General features: G+C 40.0%; 1 protein-coding gene across 1 annotated transcript; it reads right to left on the bottom strand.

Moving 5' to 3' along the window:
• Positions 1-7,900: 7,900 nt before the first annotated feature.
• LOC112153149 (early endosome antigen 1) lies at positions 7,901-17,202 on the bottom strand. The gene is made up of 16 exons (XM_024283110.2): positions 16,967-17,202; positions 15,784-16,632; positions 14,934-15,404; positions 13,526-14,857; positions 13,364-13,450; positions 13,075-13,221; positions 12,813-12,929; positions 12,607-12,729; positions 12,477-12,533; positions 11,908-12,399; positions 11,276-11,506; positions 10,536-11,139; positions 9,762-9,892; positions 9,627-9,680; positions 9,394-9,555; positions 7,901-8,875 (listed from the first exon to the last, which is right to left on the bottom strand). The coding sequence occupies exons 1-15, from the start codon at positions 17,027-17,029 to the stop codon at positions 9,436-9,438; spliced, it is 4,878 nt and encodes a 1,625-aa protein (XP_024138878.1). The 5' UTR covers positions 17,030-17,202; the 3' UTR covers positions 7,901-8,875; positions 9,394-9,435.
• Positions 17,203-17,702: the final 500 nt, after the last annotated feature.

The raw sequence follows: 17,702 nt of genomic DNA, 5'->3' as shown, positions 1-17,702 counted from the left end.
CCTCCCTGAACGATCTGCCAGCCACCCACAATTTTATACTGTCTGTCATAGGATGAAAAACAGCACCGTACCACCTCCATGCAACCTGGGCCCCTCAGGTCCATGCACCGACGACACATTTAGCAGGGTTGTTTAATCTTCTGTCCACTCCGGGTGAACACTTTTTATCACTGAAGACTTACCCTTGTTTAAACAGCTTTTTTCTCCTTTAGAGGCTGTGCTTGGATTCATATGACGGAAAGCTTTTGCTCAAGTAAAAATTCAGCTCCAGTTGACTTTCTGCTAACTGCAGCTAATCTTCTTCTTTAAATAGCACTTTGTGCAAACTCAATTCAAATGCCTTCTGGGATTTTTGTCCTGTTGTTTTTTTCTTGTCTTCAGATTGAAGAGATTGAAGTGTTAATTGTCTGCAGATGTTGACAGATTGCCTTTGCCGTTTGGAGGATGGCACCTCCTCCCTGGCGAGTCTTCTTGGTATGAAATCTCATGAACTGCATTTTTGCATTGCATATTTGCCGCGTCCCCTGTGGGGAATTCAAAGTGACAGCCTTTTTCAGCTCAGCGGCACACACTCAAACAAAACAAAACAAAAAAAACACAACAGCCTTTGCATCAGCCATCACAGATTGAGTTGTCTCTCCGGGAAAATCCTCAGAGACTCCTCATATTTTTTACTTTATTTAGTTAAGTCTCTACTTGTACTAGCTCTGGCCCCTGAGAGAATAAATGTTAAAGTGTCTGTAAACACAAACAAGGAAAGTAAACTGATGCCCTCTGCTGCACAGTGTAGATATTACAAATAGGAGTAGAAATTGATAAAATATAATTTATTTGAATGTTTGCTTTTATCAATAAAAAAATAACTGGGTAACATGACTGGATTTAAAATATTCCAATATTTTTTCCTTAGAAGCCATTTCTTTCTATTGAGGTGCAGAGCAGGAAATGTTAACATCACATGTAGCTTTATTCTCCTAAAGAAAAATACTTTTTTTAGGTTTGAAGTTTCCTTGGCAGAGACAAGATGGGATGCAGAAGCGTTTTAACTGACTGGCGTTCTGTTGGCTGAAGGTTGTCATCAGGTGCCATCAAGTGTGCCCAAAAAACTGCAGGCTGGCAGCAGGAAGTGCCAGAGGGCAAGCTGCATGGCAATGATAAGTGAAAACATCCATGCTGTGTGCAGCCTAGTGACGCTTGACCAGATGTTTATGGGGTTTTCAGAGATGGAGCAAAGCTCCGGAGGAATCCACGACTGAAGCAGCAAAGAAAATAAAAGAGGGGGAAAAAAAACATTTTTTCAATCTGCTTGCAACTGAAAGAATGAAGCTAAGCTCAAAAAAGGCAAGATGTATTTGAAAGCAGATCTTTGGGGACAGTGTAAGGAAACTTTAATAATCATTAATGATTTTTTTTTTCTTTTGACAGTTGATTTGTATTATCTCATAGCTACCAGCAGAGGTCCCTGTTACTTCAATAGACAATTGTAGAAAAAATATATTTCTCATTGCAACAAAAATATTATTTTACTGTTATCTATTAAAAGTTATTTGATAAAACAAATTATTCAAAAATATTGACTACAAAAGAGACTATGTTTTAAGAAAAGTATTAAAGTAAAGACAAGTAGCTTTAAAAAGTATAACATTTACAATGCCTGGTACTTAACAAATTTCACAACAATTTATTTATTTTTACGTTATTTTCCTTAAGTTAAAATTTAGAAAGAAAAACTTGTAACTTTCTATAATTTATTTGTGATTCAAAAGCAAATTTAAAATAAAAAAATATTCAAAATATATTTGTTTTTAAAGGGGAGCCTGCTAAGTTAAAGTTCTAAAAGTTACACTGTTTTTTCTTTCAGTTTTTATTCTTCTCTGGAAATGTGTTTTTCAAAAAAAAAAGCATAAGTCAATCAGACACCATTAGAAAGTATCAGATCAACTCAACTTTCCACTTATGTCAAATGGCCTCACAAACAAATTTAAATGATTCTATTTCTGATGTGTAAATTGTGTGAAAGTGGAGAAAAGCGAAGCCAGTCAGTCTGTGAGAACTCCACAAAAACCGCGTCAACGAGGTCAGTCAAGCATGCTTGGAAGTGTGAAGCAATTGGTGTAATATTATATTGTTCAAAAGCCAGAAAGCAGCAACAAAAGATGAATTTTCCTTTCAGATTTTAAACACCTTGCACAGAACTGAAGTTCTCTGTAAGGAGCTAGCATCTTTGTATTTCTGCACTTGACTTTGGCTTTTTGACCGTTTATGTAGCTCTGAGCAGTGCTCTGAAAAAGAGCAGACGCACAAATGTGTGTGTGTGGATGAACATGTGTGCTTTTGTGTTCACAGAGCTTTTATTTTGCAGAACCAGATCTCTCAGACCTGCAGCTCATTTATAGCTTGTGTGGGCGTTTTAATGGCTTTGTTTAACCCATCTTTTTTCCCTCTATGTGTATCATACACGTTTTTAACATATCAGTATTTTGTTTTATTGAAAGAAAGAGAGCATCTATGTGGCTCCGATGATCTAGTAAAGGGTCATTTGTTACATAAGTGAACCCTCAGCAGGAGCTCGGTCATGACGTTAACGTGTGTACGACCTTAAGGGCAGAGCTACTCATAGTAGCCGTCTCCTGGAGAGGTTTAGTAGTATTTCTTTGTGCATCGACTGTATGTGTGTGACTAAGATCTTTGATGTATCCCATCCCTCTGGACAAAATGACAGCTGGTCCCGTGTGTGTGTGTTGCCTGCTCCACATCACACAGAGGCTCTGTCTGTTTCCATTCAATATCCAGAATGCGATTTCAAATGTACCACTTTACCCATGCATGCTCACACATGAACAGCTAACACACACCCCCAGACTAACAACTAATGCATCACGATATTAAAATGCTCCTCTTCCTCCGAGGACCGTGCGTGTGCAGCTCCATTTTCCTGCTGCCACAGCGACATGTTTTATTGCTGACATTCATCACAAGAGCACGGTCCCGCACTTTTCCCTGGATTAAGCACATCTTTGCTCTCTATTAGCTCCTCACTCCCTTCATTGCTGTCTCCTTCACTCCGACCGCTTGGAAAACTTATAAAACAGAACTAAGTAGAAGGCAGACAATAGTGGGGATGGAGAGAGGGGAAGAAATTAGTTTTAGCAACTAAAGTTAACATTTCAGTCTATTTAAACATGTTGTTTTCTAGAGATCATTTGCAAGTTTGACACATTATTCTCCACAACACTTAAGAAACTTTCTGATGCTCACAACTTTAGAAACGTGCACTAAGTTCACGCAACATTCAGCCTTTACGTACCTTTACTAAGAGTTCCAGTGAGCAGTTTGTGAAGAGTCAAGGCAAACTTGATAAGTCCCCGTTTGCAGCGCCTGGTACAACCCGCCATCCCGACTCAGTTGGCTGGCAGGCCCTGAACAGGACAGTCGTCTCCAAAAGCAGCACTGAGTCTAAACTGACAGATGCAAAAACTTCTCCTCATGAAGGAAACAGAGGGGATCCTTTCACTCCTGTGGATTTGGTCCTGAATGGCTGGAAAGGGAGAAAAAGAAGCTCCCACAACAATCCCTCCCCCAGTCCTGCTCCACCACAGAGGGAGTCCAAAGCAGAGAGTGAGCTGTGAGTGAAAGGAGAGTGAGGATGTGAGAAACAGAGGGGAGGGGGAGTTAAAGAGTTAAATTCATTATCCAAGAGAGACAGTTACAGTGTGTCAGAGGTGTTCCTACCCCTCAAGTTTCCAAGAAACTTCTCCTCAGTGTGTTGCCAGCCTGTGGGAATGAAGTAATGAAGCAATCTTATGAACCCCTCTTGGTTTTCTCTCTTTTCTTTATCCTCCTTCTTTTCTTTTTTTCCCTCCTCCTGCTTATCAAATTCAACCCCCACTTTAGAGGGAAAACAGTAATCCACTTTCAGCACCAGTGACAATGGACAGCTCCATCCTGCACCAAGCGCAATCTGTGCCCAGAACGCACAACAAAAAGTCACAAAGATCCTTACTGAACATTTTTTATCATCATTTGATGAATCATTTTTTTCTATTCTTTGTGAAAATATTCTGCATTATTTGTGTTTGCATTAAAATATAGTTAAAGATCAATTTTGTCATGAAAAAAGTAATTGGAATATTTTGTGGCAAAAAGGTTGACAATTTTGTGTGATAATTCTACAAAAAAAACAACTCTAAATAATGTCTTTTCAAATTTTGTATTCCCTATTTTAAGGGGTTAAACTGGTCACTAAATCTAAACTGGTTATAACTTTCATTCTAAAAGTTAGTAGTATTATTAAGCAGTAATCTTGCCAACTAAAAGTAAAAATGTTCTCCTTGAAAACTATGTTTAATAAACCTCTATAACTACAGTGGATATTTAAAACCCTTTTAGACAACTGATCTATTCTTGCTTTTAGACTGTGATATCATCTTAAACTAGCTCATAACTCCAGAGAGACTGTGTCAAAATAAAGAAGAAATCCTAGTAAAAAGAGGAGCTTTGGCGAGAGGAGCAAAGAAAAGGAGGATCAGGGAAGATAATCGCGTAAGGTATTTCTGTGCTATATTTAGTCCTGAATCATGTTTGGCTCCAGGACCGACGGGTATGACAAAAAAAATATGAAAAGGGAAAAGGAAGCTGCACAATAATGCAAAAGTTAAGAGGAAGAAAAATTAGAGAACAGATCAAAACAGACTTCATAGGAGGGAAAGAAGAGGGAGAGAGGCAAGTGGTGGAACAATAAACATGCAAATGAAAGGCATAAAAACAGAAGAAATGGAGAGAATTGATGACAGAGAAGGGAAATGAGATGGAGAATTTGCCAAGAGGAGGAGAAAGGAGGTAGAGGAGGAGGAGGAAGGCGAAGGGATGTAAAAGTCAATGTTCCATACCATCCAAGGGTTATGAGCCATCAAAGTGAAAGGTTCTGCAGAGACGGAGATCAATACTTGTTCACAGCATTTAAAGTTGGCCTGTCCAAAAGGAAGCGCAGCGCACTGGACCAACTGACATGAAAACGGATCAAAAAACAAAAAGTAAAACCCAACAGCAGAGGGGAGGAAAAACAAAAACAAGTGGAATGATTGAAAGGGTGAGAAGAACAGAGGGAATTGTGCACAAACACTGTTGTGGCTATTAAAGCCAAGTAGATTACCGTGTGGTGGAATTTGCATAAACATGCTTTTCGATTACCGCCCCCATTGTTCATGATTAATGAGATAAGCCTTGTTTTTGCAGAGTCAAGGATGTAAAGGCAGCTAATTGCTTGTCTTCCCCCTAAATTAGATGTTGCTCTGTTTGATGTTTGCCTCTGCATAGATTCCCTAAAAGTGATGAATGTCCATTTTCTCAGCCTGGTAGGTAGGGGGAGTGGCTTAAACGCAATATGGGAGATGAGGATGCTAAGAAAATTGAATGGAAAAAGGGGTGAAACTAACCTGCCTGGGAGAGATGGAATTTCATGATGCACAGCTGTAATAAAGCGTTGAAAAGGTCTTAAAGGAAGAAGGCGGCAATATGATGCTTTTGAAGTTGGTGTGTAGAAAATGAATGGAAGGAGGAAAAAAATAGGATATAGGAAGTGGTCGGAATTAAATTAGAAATAGTTTGTAATTTGCTTCCAAATGTAACAGGCATTTACAGCTGCAGACACCCATGTCGTTCTAAAATAGGAAACATATCCACTTACATGCTTTCTCTTTCTCAACAGCTGGTCGTTTTTTTTAATGTAAAAAGTTTTCTCATCAACTCAAAATATTTCTTGCACTGTCGTATCAACACAGCAGGGATGGTATCAGCATCACACAGATGCTGCACAGTTGTTAAAAAAACAAAAAAACAAAAAAAGCACCACAATTTCCTTTTAATGTCCAAGTCACCACCAGTCAAGTCTGAGGATGCTAAAGGTGTCCGTGGCAGTGATGGAGTGACAAGTTGGCCTCTGGGTGAAATTACAACCTCAGTCAGCATACTATCCCCCCTCTCTTCTTTCTCATCTTTTTCCAGAAAGCCCCCCGCTGCTGGTGGCAGCTGTCTGCATATGTGCACACTCTATAGATGCTGAAATGTTCCTGTGAGGCTGAAACGTGCCCTGTGGCACTCGCACAGGGAGAGCAGAGGCGGCCCGTCTGTGGGACGCACACTGTGTGTCAGTTGGACGGGCGGCGTGTGTATGAGTGACTTTAAAGAGGGTTGGTAGTAACTCCAGCTTCCTATGCGTCATGTGTGTTGTTGTGTGTGTTAATAATGAAGGCGAGTCTCCCTGGAGAGGGTAAGGGGAGTCCAATAGGTCCAAATGAGCTCCTTTAGGTCCATTTAAAAAACAGAAGCATCCATAATGCAGTTTTCATCGGGGTTCTTCTGTTAGTGCCTTAAAGACGACGATCAGTTTGACTTGAGTTCACTAAGAGATTTACTAATCAAAGCATACAGAATAATAAATGCAATAAGATAAATGTTTAAACAGATATTAAATCTTTCAAAAAATATATTTGGTTGCTTCAGCTCCGAGCTCTTAAGGCTGAAGTTCAGTTCTCGTGAGGGACAGTTATTTGTCCACATTCATCATGTGAGATGTTGTCACACAATTTAAGGTGCAAATGGGTGTGAAGCCGTCTGGGGGAGGAAAGTGTTCACTTACACTTGATAGGTGAAAAACAAGACATCTAAAGTATATCTATAAGCTCATGAGGATATTTAAATTTATTTAAAGTGCCCAATTTCCCCCTGAAGAAGCTTATCTGGCCTCCATGATCAACTGTAAGATAAAGCTGTGTTTGACATTCAGTTTCTTCTTTTATTTTACATGTTTGAAATAAGCAGGCAATAGGTTGTGCTTTTTAAAGCAGAATAAATTCCATCCGACGCCAGAAAAACTTCAAAGAAATGTAGATTTGCTGATCTATTGGGATTTTCATGCACAATCATTTCAACAGTTACTGCTTTGGGGGCAATTTCACAAAGAACAGCTTTTTTTTTTTTTTTTTTTTTTACAAACTGTTCTCTCTGTACTCTCTCAATGAAAGTTGTGTTTTTTTGGTGTTTTTAACATGTTCTTGTAGCATTTTTTTCACAGTGGAGGACAAATTTATAGAAATGTAAGAGTAAACCTGCATTTCTGACTATTTATTTCTCCCAAATTGTTGTGAATAAGGAGCAGATAAAAAAATGCCATTGTAAAAACATTGTAGTTTTTGCGTTTAAACTATATTTGGAAGACCATTAGATCCTCTCTGATGAAGACAAACAGATCTATTAACGTTGTTTTCTTTATCTGAAATAACATCTGTTTCAAAATTGTGCAGCTAGAAAGCTCAAATTTTTCATTTTTGTTGCACCGCTAATGTTCGGTTGGGGTTGCTAGTGGCTGTAAGCTAGCAGGACAGTGTAAACTAAGGAATGATGGGAAATAATTGCAGGCTTACTCCCCACCAACAGTCCCACACACAACTCAGAGGCAAATTTCTAATAAACTCCTGCCGATCTGCAGAAAATATGTCCTACAATACAACTTTTACAATTGATCGAAACATGACTGGAGTGGGGCTTTAAAGAAGACTTTTTAAAAGTTCACTAATGTGGTTATAAGGCCAGCATGTTGACCCATTTGAAGCTCACACAGACATGTGTTCTGTTTTTGTAAAAATCTGACCAGTTTAACAAAAAAAAAAAAGTTAATTTTCATCAGTAATATTGCTTTTCGCCCATTTTATGTCTTAAACGGAGCACAGGTGTTAAGCTGAAGACATTCCTCATGAAGTAGAGGAAATAGGGGAGCTGAGATTCAATCCACACCTGGCAAGCTTAGCTCTGAAGCGAACATGTTATAGTGAGATGTTGAAGCTCTCTGAACAGTCAGTGGTTGATTGCCATCTGGTGTTTGTAAGAGAAAAACCAGACAACATTTTTATCATTTAAACATTTATTAACTGTATAGTTGATGGGAATCTATGAGAAATCAACAGTATCAAAAATACTTCTGCTGCATCGTGATCACTTCAAAGTCCTGCATGCAGTGAACAACAACGTCAAAGAACAGGTGCTGTGCGTTTATAAAATTAAAAAAACGCATGTGCAATTTGACATCGAGAAGGTGTGTAAAAAAGACATTACAGTGTGTGAAATATTGGCATTTTTTTAAAGATTCTGTACAAAAAATACCCCAGTTAATCTCTTGTTAAAATTTCTTCTCCTAGACTTTGATGAGCATGTGCAAATCTCACAACATAGATTATATCTAACATCTGTGTTCGACAGAAATCCCATAGGCATCTACTAGAAGAGTGAAGCTAATCTTTGGAGTGAGTCGTCCATCACATATTTGGCTTCATGTGTAAAAATCAAGCGCAAAAACCTTTCAATGCAGATAATGAAAGTATTCATTGACTCTTTCTGTTGGGAGGTCCAGAGAGGCGGCAGTGAGGCTCTTGGATGAACAGCACAACGGACAATCTCTACGTTTTAACACAGTGTAAAGGTGTGCAGCAGATGCAGGCTGTTCCATTTCATTGTCAGTAGATTTAGGGGAAGTGACTTCTTGCTTTATGACTTTCCTGTTCGTTAGAGAGTGCTGCCTTCCTCCAGTTTGTTGCATCTTTTTCTTTTTTCATTGAAGACGACAGAAACTGATTCCTCTGTGTGGTGAAAAAACTAAATTCAGAGCAAGTTTAGGTGTCAGACGTCTTTAGGTAATCAGTTTGAGAATAAGACGCAAGTCGCTGTGTCTCCATGAACAGGGAAAAAAAGAAAAAAGGCAAGTGACAGGTGAATTTCTGTCTGATTGGCATGAAAAGCGACTCTAGCATCTGGACTTCATCTCTCTGCTGTAGTGGACGTCAGGATGATCATTCTGGACACCATGGATTTGGTGGCACTTTGGCTAAACACAAAGTAAGACAGAAAGGCAACATATGATCACTAACATATGAACACATAATTATTGGAGATTTACCTAAACATTTTCAAGTGTGTTTTTGACAACCTAGCGAACAGTTTTACTGCCAAAACACTGAATCAACTAATTTCCTGTTCAACATGATTCTATGTAATATCTATTTCTTTGCAACCTTTCATATCTAAAACCAATTTAGGTCATGAAAAACTGCTTTCATGTAACTAGTGATTTAAACTATAAATGGTAAAATGTTCATTAAAAATGATGAATTCCTATATTGAAAATAAATCAGAATTCTTTTTTCTCAAAAATACATGAAAATGCTTAAAAAAAGATTTTCCAAGTAAAGATTGTTTTCCTAAACATACTTGACACAGATAGAGACTCGCACAAACTTAATGCAGTCGAGACAGATTTCCTTCACAATAAGACTAAGAACATTCCATTTCCATTGGGAGACAATAACACAAAAAGTGAGGGGTGGTAATTAAAACTGGACGTACCAGAATGTCTGTTCCATTGTGAGAGCCGTAACCAGGAAACAATCAGTCGTGCTCTGACGTCCTGTATGTGATGTGGACACTGTCTGAGCGGAGACCATTGGAGCCCAGAGTTTGGAGGTTGATGTGGACTGGAGCGGTCAGATCGATGTTCTCCAGAATGCACTGGAAACAATCCATAAACTGTTTAACCGAGTGATTGCGTGGCGCAGCAATGCTCAGTGTGAATGGAGTACCTTTGTGCACGCTGAGCTCATGACAGATTTGTGGAAGTCTCCATTTACAAAAACCTGCGGAAAGATTGCATTTAAAAAGACTAAAGAAAGGATTTCTTTAAATCAAAATAATTAAAATCTTTCAAGATGCCCTACCCTGTATCCGTACACAAATGTGCCATTGCTGCAGCCCAGCTCATCGAGCGCCGGCCTCTCCCAGCCAATCAGGAGGCTGCTCTGGCCCACTGTCTTAATGACCTCAACAGACCGAACCTCAGCAGGAGCTTCTGAGGGAAACATGAGAAGAATCCTATTCACATTTACCTTCTTATTTCTTACATCGTTCACTAAACATATTCTACACGACGCAGCACATTCAGAAATTCATACGAAGCCATAACAACACATTAAAAGGTAAAAATCAGTCTGTGGTGTGAGTGCAATAAAAAGGGAATCATCAAACAGCTACTTTCTGCACCATTTTCACTAATGCGAGACAGACACTCAGAGCAGTGCTCATTTAGAGGCAGTGTAATCACATCACAGCAGAATGCAAAGGAAAACTAATATTCTTCCAAAAACACAACAGAGATCTCATATCCGTGCACAGAAACACAGTTTTTTCATGTTTTCTACGAGGATTTCAAATGTTGCCGTCACCGCTCTGTCTGTAATTTGCGGTTCAAGTTGCTACATTTGTAAGTTGCTTGTAATTTTCTGGGTAAAAATAAAGAGTTTAGATGAATGCTTGTGTACACCAAGCTGCTCTTGGGTGTTTCATTTTGAGAAAAAAAAAACAGCTTTTTCATACTTTTCTGACACTCTTTCATATACTTTAATTCAGACAAAGTTTTTGAAAGAACCATTAAAAACATGAAGGGAAAAAAAAACTATTTGGAGCAGTTTTGAGGTCTTTAATATGCACATTACCTGGTTTGGATCGGGAAGATTCTTTCAGAGCACCAGGAAACCTTCTTGCAGGCTTGAGAAAGCTCTCAGGAGATGAATAGGGAGACTTCATGGGGGATTCAGTGGATGTTAAAGCAGCAGGTGCATCATAAATCCTTGAGGTCATGCTGGAAATGTTAAACCTGGAGGCATTAGTTGTGCAAGGGGCAGGTATATCCGTAGGAGTGATTTTTGGATCAATGCCATTGCAGCTCAAAGCCGATAGAGGAGGAGAGGCTGCTTGTGGGTTAGTAAACAGGTCAGGGAGAGGGGGGATTTTCTTTGTCTGCTTTGGGGATGTAGTTACACCTTTGCAAGAAGCAGGAGAGTAGTTATATGAGCTTGAAGGAGCACAGGTTTTAGAAAAGGTTGATTTAAGGTGATGGGTAGGGCTAAAATTTGCAGATCTAGATGATACAGCAGTGAAAAGGGTTGCTGACTGATTGGAGGCGTCAGACTTTGAAAAAGATTTGAATGGACTTAAAGGAGCTGGGAGAGACGGACTAGAGGAGGAGTTGTGATCTGCAGTGTTTGAAGGGGACAGACTCCTGCTGGGATGCTGCTCTCTGCCTCTGCACTCTGACGACTTGAATAAAAAAAAAAAAAAAACACATGATACATTAAAAAAACATTCTTGTACATAATCTTGTCTTAAAATTTCAATCGAAATGATGATTAAATAGGTTGAAAAATTGAAAATTTAGCGGCCATGAATCACAAACCTGGAAGCTGCTCATCAGAGTTCTTTGCAGTTCCTCGTGCATGTTAAGGATCTTCTCAGGACTACTCAACCTCCTGCTGGAGCCGATTGAAGAGGTGGGGGAGGAGGGACTCTGTGATGATTTTTTCCGCCTGCCTGGATCTAAGGAGGACTTTTCTTTCATGTCCACATGATTGAATTCAAGCTTCACAGGTCGACTCCCTACATGGACCAGTTCAGTGGCAGTAAAGACCTGCGGGTAAAAAAACATGCAAATTAACACAATTAAAGATATATTTTACAGCATATGTAAAAATACATTTTGTGTCTTTAATTGTACATCATTTGACCTTTTCGCAAGTGTTATGCTTGTTTTTATGTCACCATTGGACATACTCTGTTAAAATTGAAGATTAAAAAACTAAAAATGTTGGATGAAACTTTGAGGGTTTTCCAAAGAACTACCCTTTTGCTGTCAGGGATCCATAAAATATGTTTGAACTGCATTTAATTTAAAGGTTTTACCCAGAGAAATGCTTCAAGGACCTATCCTGACACTTTTCTATTTTTTAATTGTCCATGTATCTCTCTAAAGTATTTCTTTGGTGCACAAAACCCAAACACAATGCCCTATACGTTTGTTGATCTCGTCACCTTGTAATTGTTGGTGTCCAGGGTAAGTGCAGGTGATCCTTGGACACTTGCACGCTCTCTAACAGGTGGGCTGTGATCAGGTGAGTTTTTCTTCTGTGTTTTAGCCACATCAGCTGCAGAATCTCTGCAAGTTTGTGGGTTTGTTGAGGCCTCATCAACACATATTGAAGATTGTTGTTCCTTCTCTGCATACTGATCTTTGTTTTCTTCACTGCAAACAGAGCTCGACCCCGATGGACAGGTTTGATGAGGACTTCCTTTAAAACTTGTAATGAATTCCTGTGTGAACCGACGACTGCAGTCCTCTTTCTGCAGGTGGTTGGTTGTGGTAAAAGCTGCCGAGTAGTCCTGCAGAGCAACATCGCTGAGCAGATGCTCCACCTGCTGTGCGATTGTTGGGTCCATACAGCCACGTCTCTGCATGGCCCTCATCATCTGAAGTAACAAGCCGTTCCTCTCCTGACACTTCAGGACCAAGGAAGACAGCTTGGCCTATCATTGGACAAAGTGTCTGTCAGGCTCCACAAGCACCAAAAGGACTGATGGGTAACAATCTTATAACTCCTCACCTTTAGAGGAACAACATCCAGATCTGTCAGACTTTTGCTTTTAAGGAGTTTGTCATACTGTAAAAGAAAAATGTCACATTATAACATTTAGTTATTACTAATATACAAACAGTATTCAGCAAACACAGACCTTAGCTCTGATGTCTTGGTAAGTTGATCTGAGAGAGACCAGAGCTGTGCTCAGATCATCCCTATTGCTCTGTCCTTGTTTCAGCTCTATGAACTCAGAATTCAGCTCCTCCAGAGCAACAGTCTGTGAGATTTTACACAAGATGAGTTGAAAAAAGAAGGCATCATACCATGGCAAACAGTAAACAAACAACACATAATTCTTACTTTAGCTTTGAGCTGAGCAGCAAGAACTCTGTGCTGCTCCTCTGCCTGTGCCCTCAGAAACAGAGCTTCAGTCTTCTCCCTGAGCAGGATGCTCAGTTTGACCTGCAGCTCTTTCACCTGAAACATTGGCAGACGATACTCTAATTCCACGAGTCTGTGCTTCTCAATAAGAAAATCCATTTTTTTTTAAAACACTGGAATTTCTGGAAAAAGTAGGACAGGAAAAAGTATAAGCGGCAGGCTAGTCCCTCTGATGACATACCTGGGTGGAGAGGTTTTCATTGTCCCTCGTGGTGTCTTCCATCTTGCTGGCTGCATGCGTCAGTCTCATCATCTGTTCTGCTTCCCTTCTCTCTCCTTCACTCCGTCTGGCTTCTGACTGGCACAGTTCACTGCACAACCTTTCTATCTGAAAACAATCACGTCGGGTTAGTGAAGCTTTCAGGCGTCTTGTATGGAACTGTTGAATGCTATGAAGCAAGAAATTATTTTTAAACAAAGAAGGAGAAAGTCAATATGTCAGAACTACAAAGAAGTTGTGTGAACCTTGCCTCTGAACGACAGCGATCCAGTTCCTCCTGAGAGTTTTTTAATTTTGCTTCTGCTGCTGTAATTTCCCGAATCAGATCATTTTTCTCCTGTTGTCATTCAAAAAGTAGAGCATAAATACTAGAAAAGTCAGCTCATTGAGAGAGAAACTCTTCTTTTGATACCTGAATGAGTGTTTCTCTGTCATCCCTGGTCTCACATTTTGGCACAGCATCAACGTCTGTCCCGGCAGCAGCCATCTTTATCCCACCAGCACTGACTGAGCTCAACAGCTTCTTCTGATTCTCTTCTGTTTCACTAAAAAGAGGATGAACTTTCTTTATTTTTTCTCTTGACTCCGTATTTATCTGCAAAGTCTGCTTTTCCTCTTTCGAACAGCTGATTAAAACCTCCTTTGTTTCTATTTTTGAAATTTTTGGAATAAACCGTCCCAGCTCGTCTTTCTGTTGTTTTAAATAAAGCACTGCCTGACTTAGTTGGTCTCTTTCTTTCTGTAAATCTTGCAGCATCTGTATAATTTTATCTTCTTCCTCTTTTTTGCTTGAGATTAATTCTGTTATTGCCTCTTTATGCCTTTCTAGATCAATTGTAGACTCGGTTAGCTGTTCTTTCTCCTCTTTTAGAGCATTAGTAGATCTCTGCACCTGATCTCTCTCCTCCTTCAGCACACAGACCAACTTTGTCAGTTTCTCTTTTTCTTGTTTGAGATTATTCAGAGCCTCAACTAGACGATCTCTCTCCTCTTTTAGTGTCCAGATTGTGCGAGTTAACTGCTGCTTTTCTTCTGTTTGTGTTCGGACAGAGAGTGAGACTTGGCTTTGCTGCTCTCTGAGGTCATTTAAGTTACCAGTTAGCTCCTCTTGTTCTTTTTTGAGGTTCTGGACTAAATCAGTGAGCTGGGTCACCTTAGCTGTCAATAAACCTACATGCACACCATTTGAGTTGTTTTGAAATGAAAAGTGATTTTCAAGAGGAGCTTTTGTCAGACAGTTGGTTTCTTGAATAAACTGCGTTTCCTTTTTGCTTAGCATACTTGTAACTAATCTGTCTGCATCCTCTTCTTGACTGTTTTGAAGTAAATGTGCCGACATCGGTGATGAATGGTCATTCTGACACCGAACTGCATCACTTGCTGACTCCTCTTTCCCATCTCCAGCTTCAGATAGTTTTTGCTGAAGCTCCAATATGGTGTTTAGATCATCTTCTGTTTTTCTGGTCAGTTCGAGGATCAAACTGCTTTGTTCTTGCTTCTCCAGCTCCAACCTGACGCCATTCTCCTCCAGTTTGGAAATTTTTTCTCTCAGTTGAATTTGTTCTTTTTGGATCTCCTCATTTTTTAGTTCAATGTGAGCCAGCAGCTCCTGGATCCGGGTTGCCAAGGCCCGGTTTTCCTGGTTCAGGGCTTGGATCAGATCATCTTGATCGAGGTCAAAACTGAAATCCTTTTGAGGTGATTGTTGAGTATTAATTCCATTACAGGATGAAACACTTGTACTCTGGAAAAAGAACAAGGTTTTACTAAAATATTTGATAAGATTAAAGTTTTTCTCGAACTTCAAAAACGTGCCAAACCTTTTCTCGTGAAGACTGCAGGTGTGATGCAGTTTGTTCCTCGCATCTTGGTTTCCTGAGATGGGATTTCAGTTCAGCATTTTCCAGAGTCACTACCTTCATCTGCTCCTTTCTGTGTTGCAGGACCATGTTCAGGTGCTCACACTGCTGTTGAAGATCATCATCAAACCCTAGGCTCTGAAAGGCTCTCCTCAAGGCATCTGATTCCTCACTGAGACTTTCCTCCACATCCCCTCGTTTAAAATCTCCAAAAGTTTCTGCTGTGAATGGAAGTGAGTGTAAATGACACTTGGATTTGTTGAAAAACGGTTGAAAGAGGACAGGAGCTTTGTATTTTGGCAGATTGTTCCATTTAGCTGGCAAGGAGAAATCTTTTTCATTTTGTTTATACTCTGCTGCACCCTGGTGGTCAATAGGTGGCACTGCGGTTATATTAGGCTGAAGTCTTCTATCATCGGCAGCAGGTTGGACCTGCAGAGAAACACCAAAACAAATATTTAAACTCTACATTTAACCATTAAAATACAACCTACATAGACTGAAACCGATTATCTTTAAGACTCTATTTTGTTCACTAGAGGTAATTACTGTAATGTGTGTGCAACAAAAAATAGACTGAACCTGATAGATAAAAAAAAATCTGTTCTATTTATCCAATTTTGGTCCAAACTCAGTTTAATTTAAAATATTTGGTAAAAAGGAAATGACTGAGTCTCAATATTGCAACTTAAAATAATTTTCATATTTTTTCTGTACAATAAAAGCTTGTTGATGTATTTTTCCCCAGTATATTCAGTCCTACAGCAGAGATCGGAATGAAAGCTGCTGATAGCAACAATGTCTTACACACCTCTCCTGAGTTTTTAAGTGAAGCTATCTCCATGTTAGACGACGCCCGGCTAACATTGTGGCTGCTGTGAGGCCAGTTGGCACCAAGACTCAAGCGGGTAGATTCAGAGTCCGAGGATGAGGGGAGATGTGTTTGGTCAGCTGCCTCCTTCAGCATCTGTAGAAGTCTCTGGTTCTCTTCTCGGAAAACTTCAACTTCATCCATCAGGGATTTTTCAGACAGCCTCAGCTGGTCAGTCTCTGAATTCATCTCCTCCATTTTGCAGGCTAAGAGCTGGTTCTTCTCTTGAGCCTCCTGAAGCTGCTCCATCAGGACGCGTCGTTCAGTCATCCCAGCTTCCTCTCTTTCCAGCAGCGCTCTGAGGTCTTCCTGCAGGCTGAAAATGAAGGCCTGAAGCCTGGAATCGTTTAAAGACCCCTGTGCTTCTTTGCTTTCTATATCCCCCTCCGGACTTTTTGATCTATCGGACGACACGCTCGGCAAGAAGTAAGTCCTGCTGTCTTCTTTTTTCTGCTCTTCTCCTTCCCCCTCTCCTCTCATGGTCGGTAGCCTGTCTTGGTCCTCCGACTGCTTCTCAGGTCCAGCTGTGATTCTGACTCCTTTCATCGTTGCCATGCCAGTGGCGGCACTCACAGTCATGTCGAGTAGCTGCTTTTCCAAACTGTAGATGCGTTTCAGTAAGCTCTGCTCCCTGTCCCTGTAGGAGCTGAGCTTGTGATGGAGTTGAGTTTTAAAGTTTTCAAAATACTGGGACTGACGGCTCATCTCCTCCTCTTTTGCCTTCAGTTGCCTCTGGCAGCGCTGCAGTCGCTCCCTCCACACCTGCTCCCCTCGCTCCTTTTCCTCACTCTAAGCAAAAGAACAGATGGAAATGTCACATGTTATGCAGAACACCATGGCTGATGTTAGCAGTTGTTGTTCCTCACATCTCTTTCTGTTTACTTAAAATTAAGTTTACACTCGTATGGAGCTTTGATTAAACAGCTTTGAAGTTTTGAATTAAATTATTTCTTTATCTGGGTTTTTTACTTTTTTAAGTACCTCTTTTGAGTGAATATTAGTCATTCATCCTCCATTGATCTTTCTCTAACCTTAAATGGAATAACAACATTTTCTAGAACTAGCGTGCTTAATGGATTTATTTATGGATGTGTTTAATTGTGTTTCTGCATATCAAACTCACCATGTTTCTGATCTCCTCGCTGAGCGAGTGAAGTCTCTGGTCCAGCCTCTGGCAGTGTTGCATGCTGGGCACTGAAAAGCAGAAAAGCAGCAACTTCTTCAACTCTTTGATCCCAGCACAAGGCAAAGAAAAAAAAAGGAAACTAGTTTAATTCATCTTAAAAAAATAAACTTTAAAAGAAAATGTTGGACTTCTTTGGATCTAGAAGCCGACTGAAGTGGTGAGTGCTCGTGAAAGCTGTGGGCTCACATGCAAGTGTGCTGTGAAGTCAGGTGTGCTTGTGACACCTGATATCGCCTCAGCCAAAAGTGAGTATATAGTAACAGGTGTGTGTCACTGGATCTTCTCTACTCAGTCTGGATGGCTGAACAGTCTTTCTTTTCCAGATTGCCACTTTTTTTCGGAACCTGCAGTCTGAACACGTTACCATGGTAACTGTGCTGCTCCTGGAACCCGCTGTATCTGACGAAGTTGTCTGATCCGCCTTTGATTCTCAGTCCGCTCCAGCAAAGTTTATTTTAGCCGTGGTAAGAAACTAATGAAAAACAAACAAAAAACTTTAAGAGATTTTTTTCTTATTCTAGCTGTTCTTTAACTTAAATACATAATTCAAAATGCACAAACACAAAACTTTAAACACAAGCAACATATTAATATGCTTAAAATAAAGCTATTTATTATTAAACATGTCAACAGCTTGGCAGCGCAGTGACGTGAGCAGGCAAATCTCAGGTTA

Source organism: Oryzias melastigma, linkage group LG10, assembly GCF_002922805.2.
Source record: "Oryzias melastigma strain HK-1 linkage group LG10, ASM292280v2, whole genome shotgun sequence".
Taxonomy (NCBI): Eukaryota; Metazoa; Chordata; class Actinopteri; order Beloniformes; family Adrianichthyidae; genus Oryzias; species Oryzias melastigma.
This window is presented reverse-complemented; position numbering and strand designations above follow the sequence as displayed.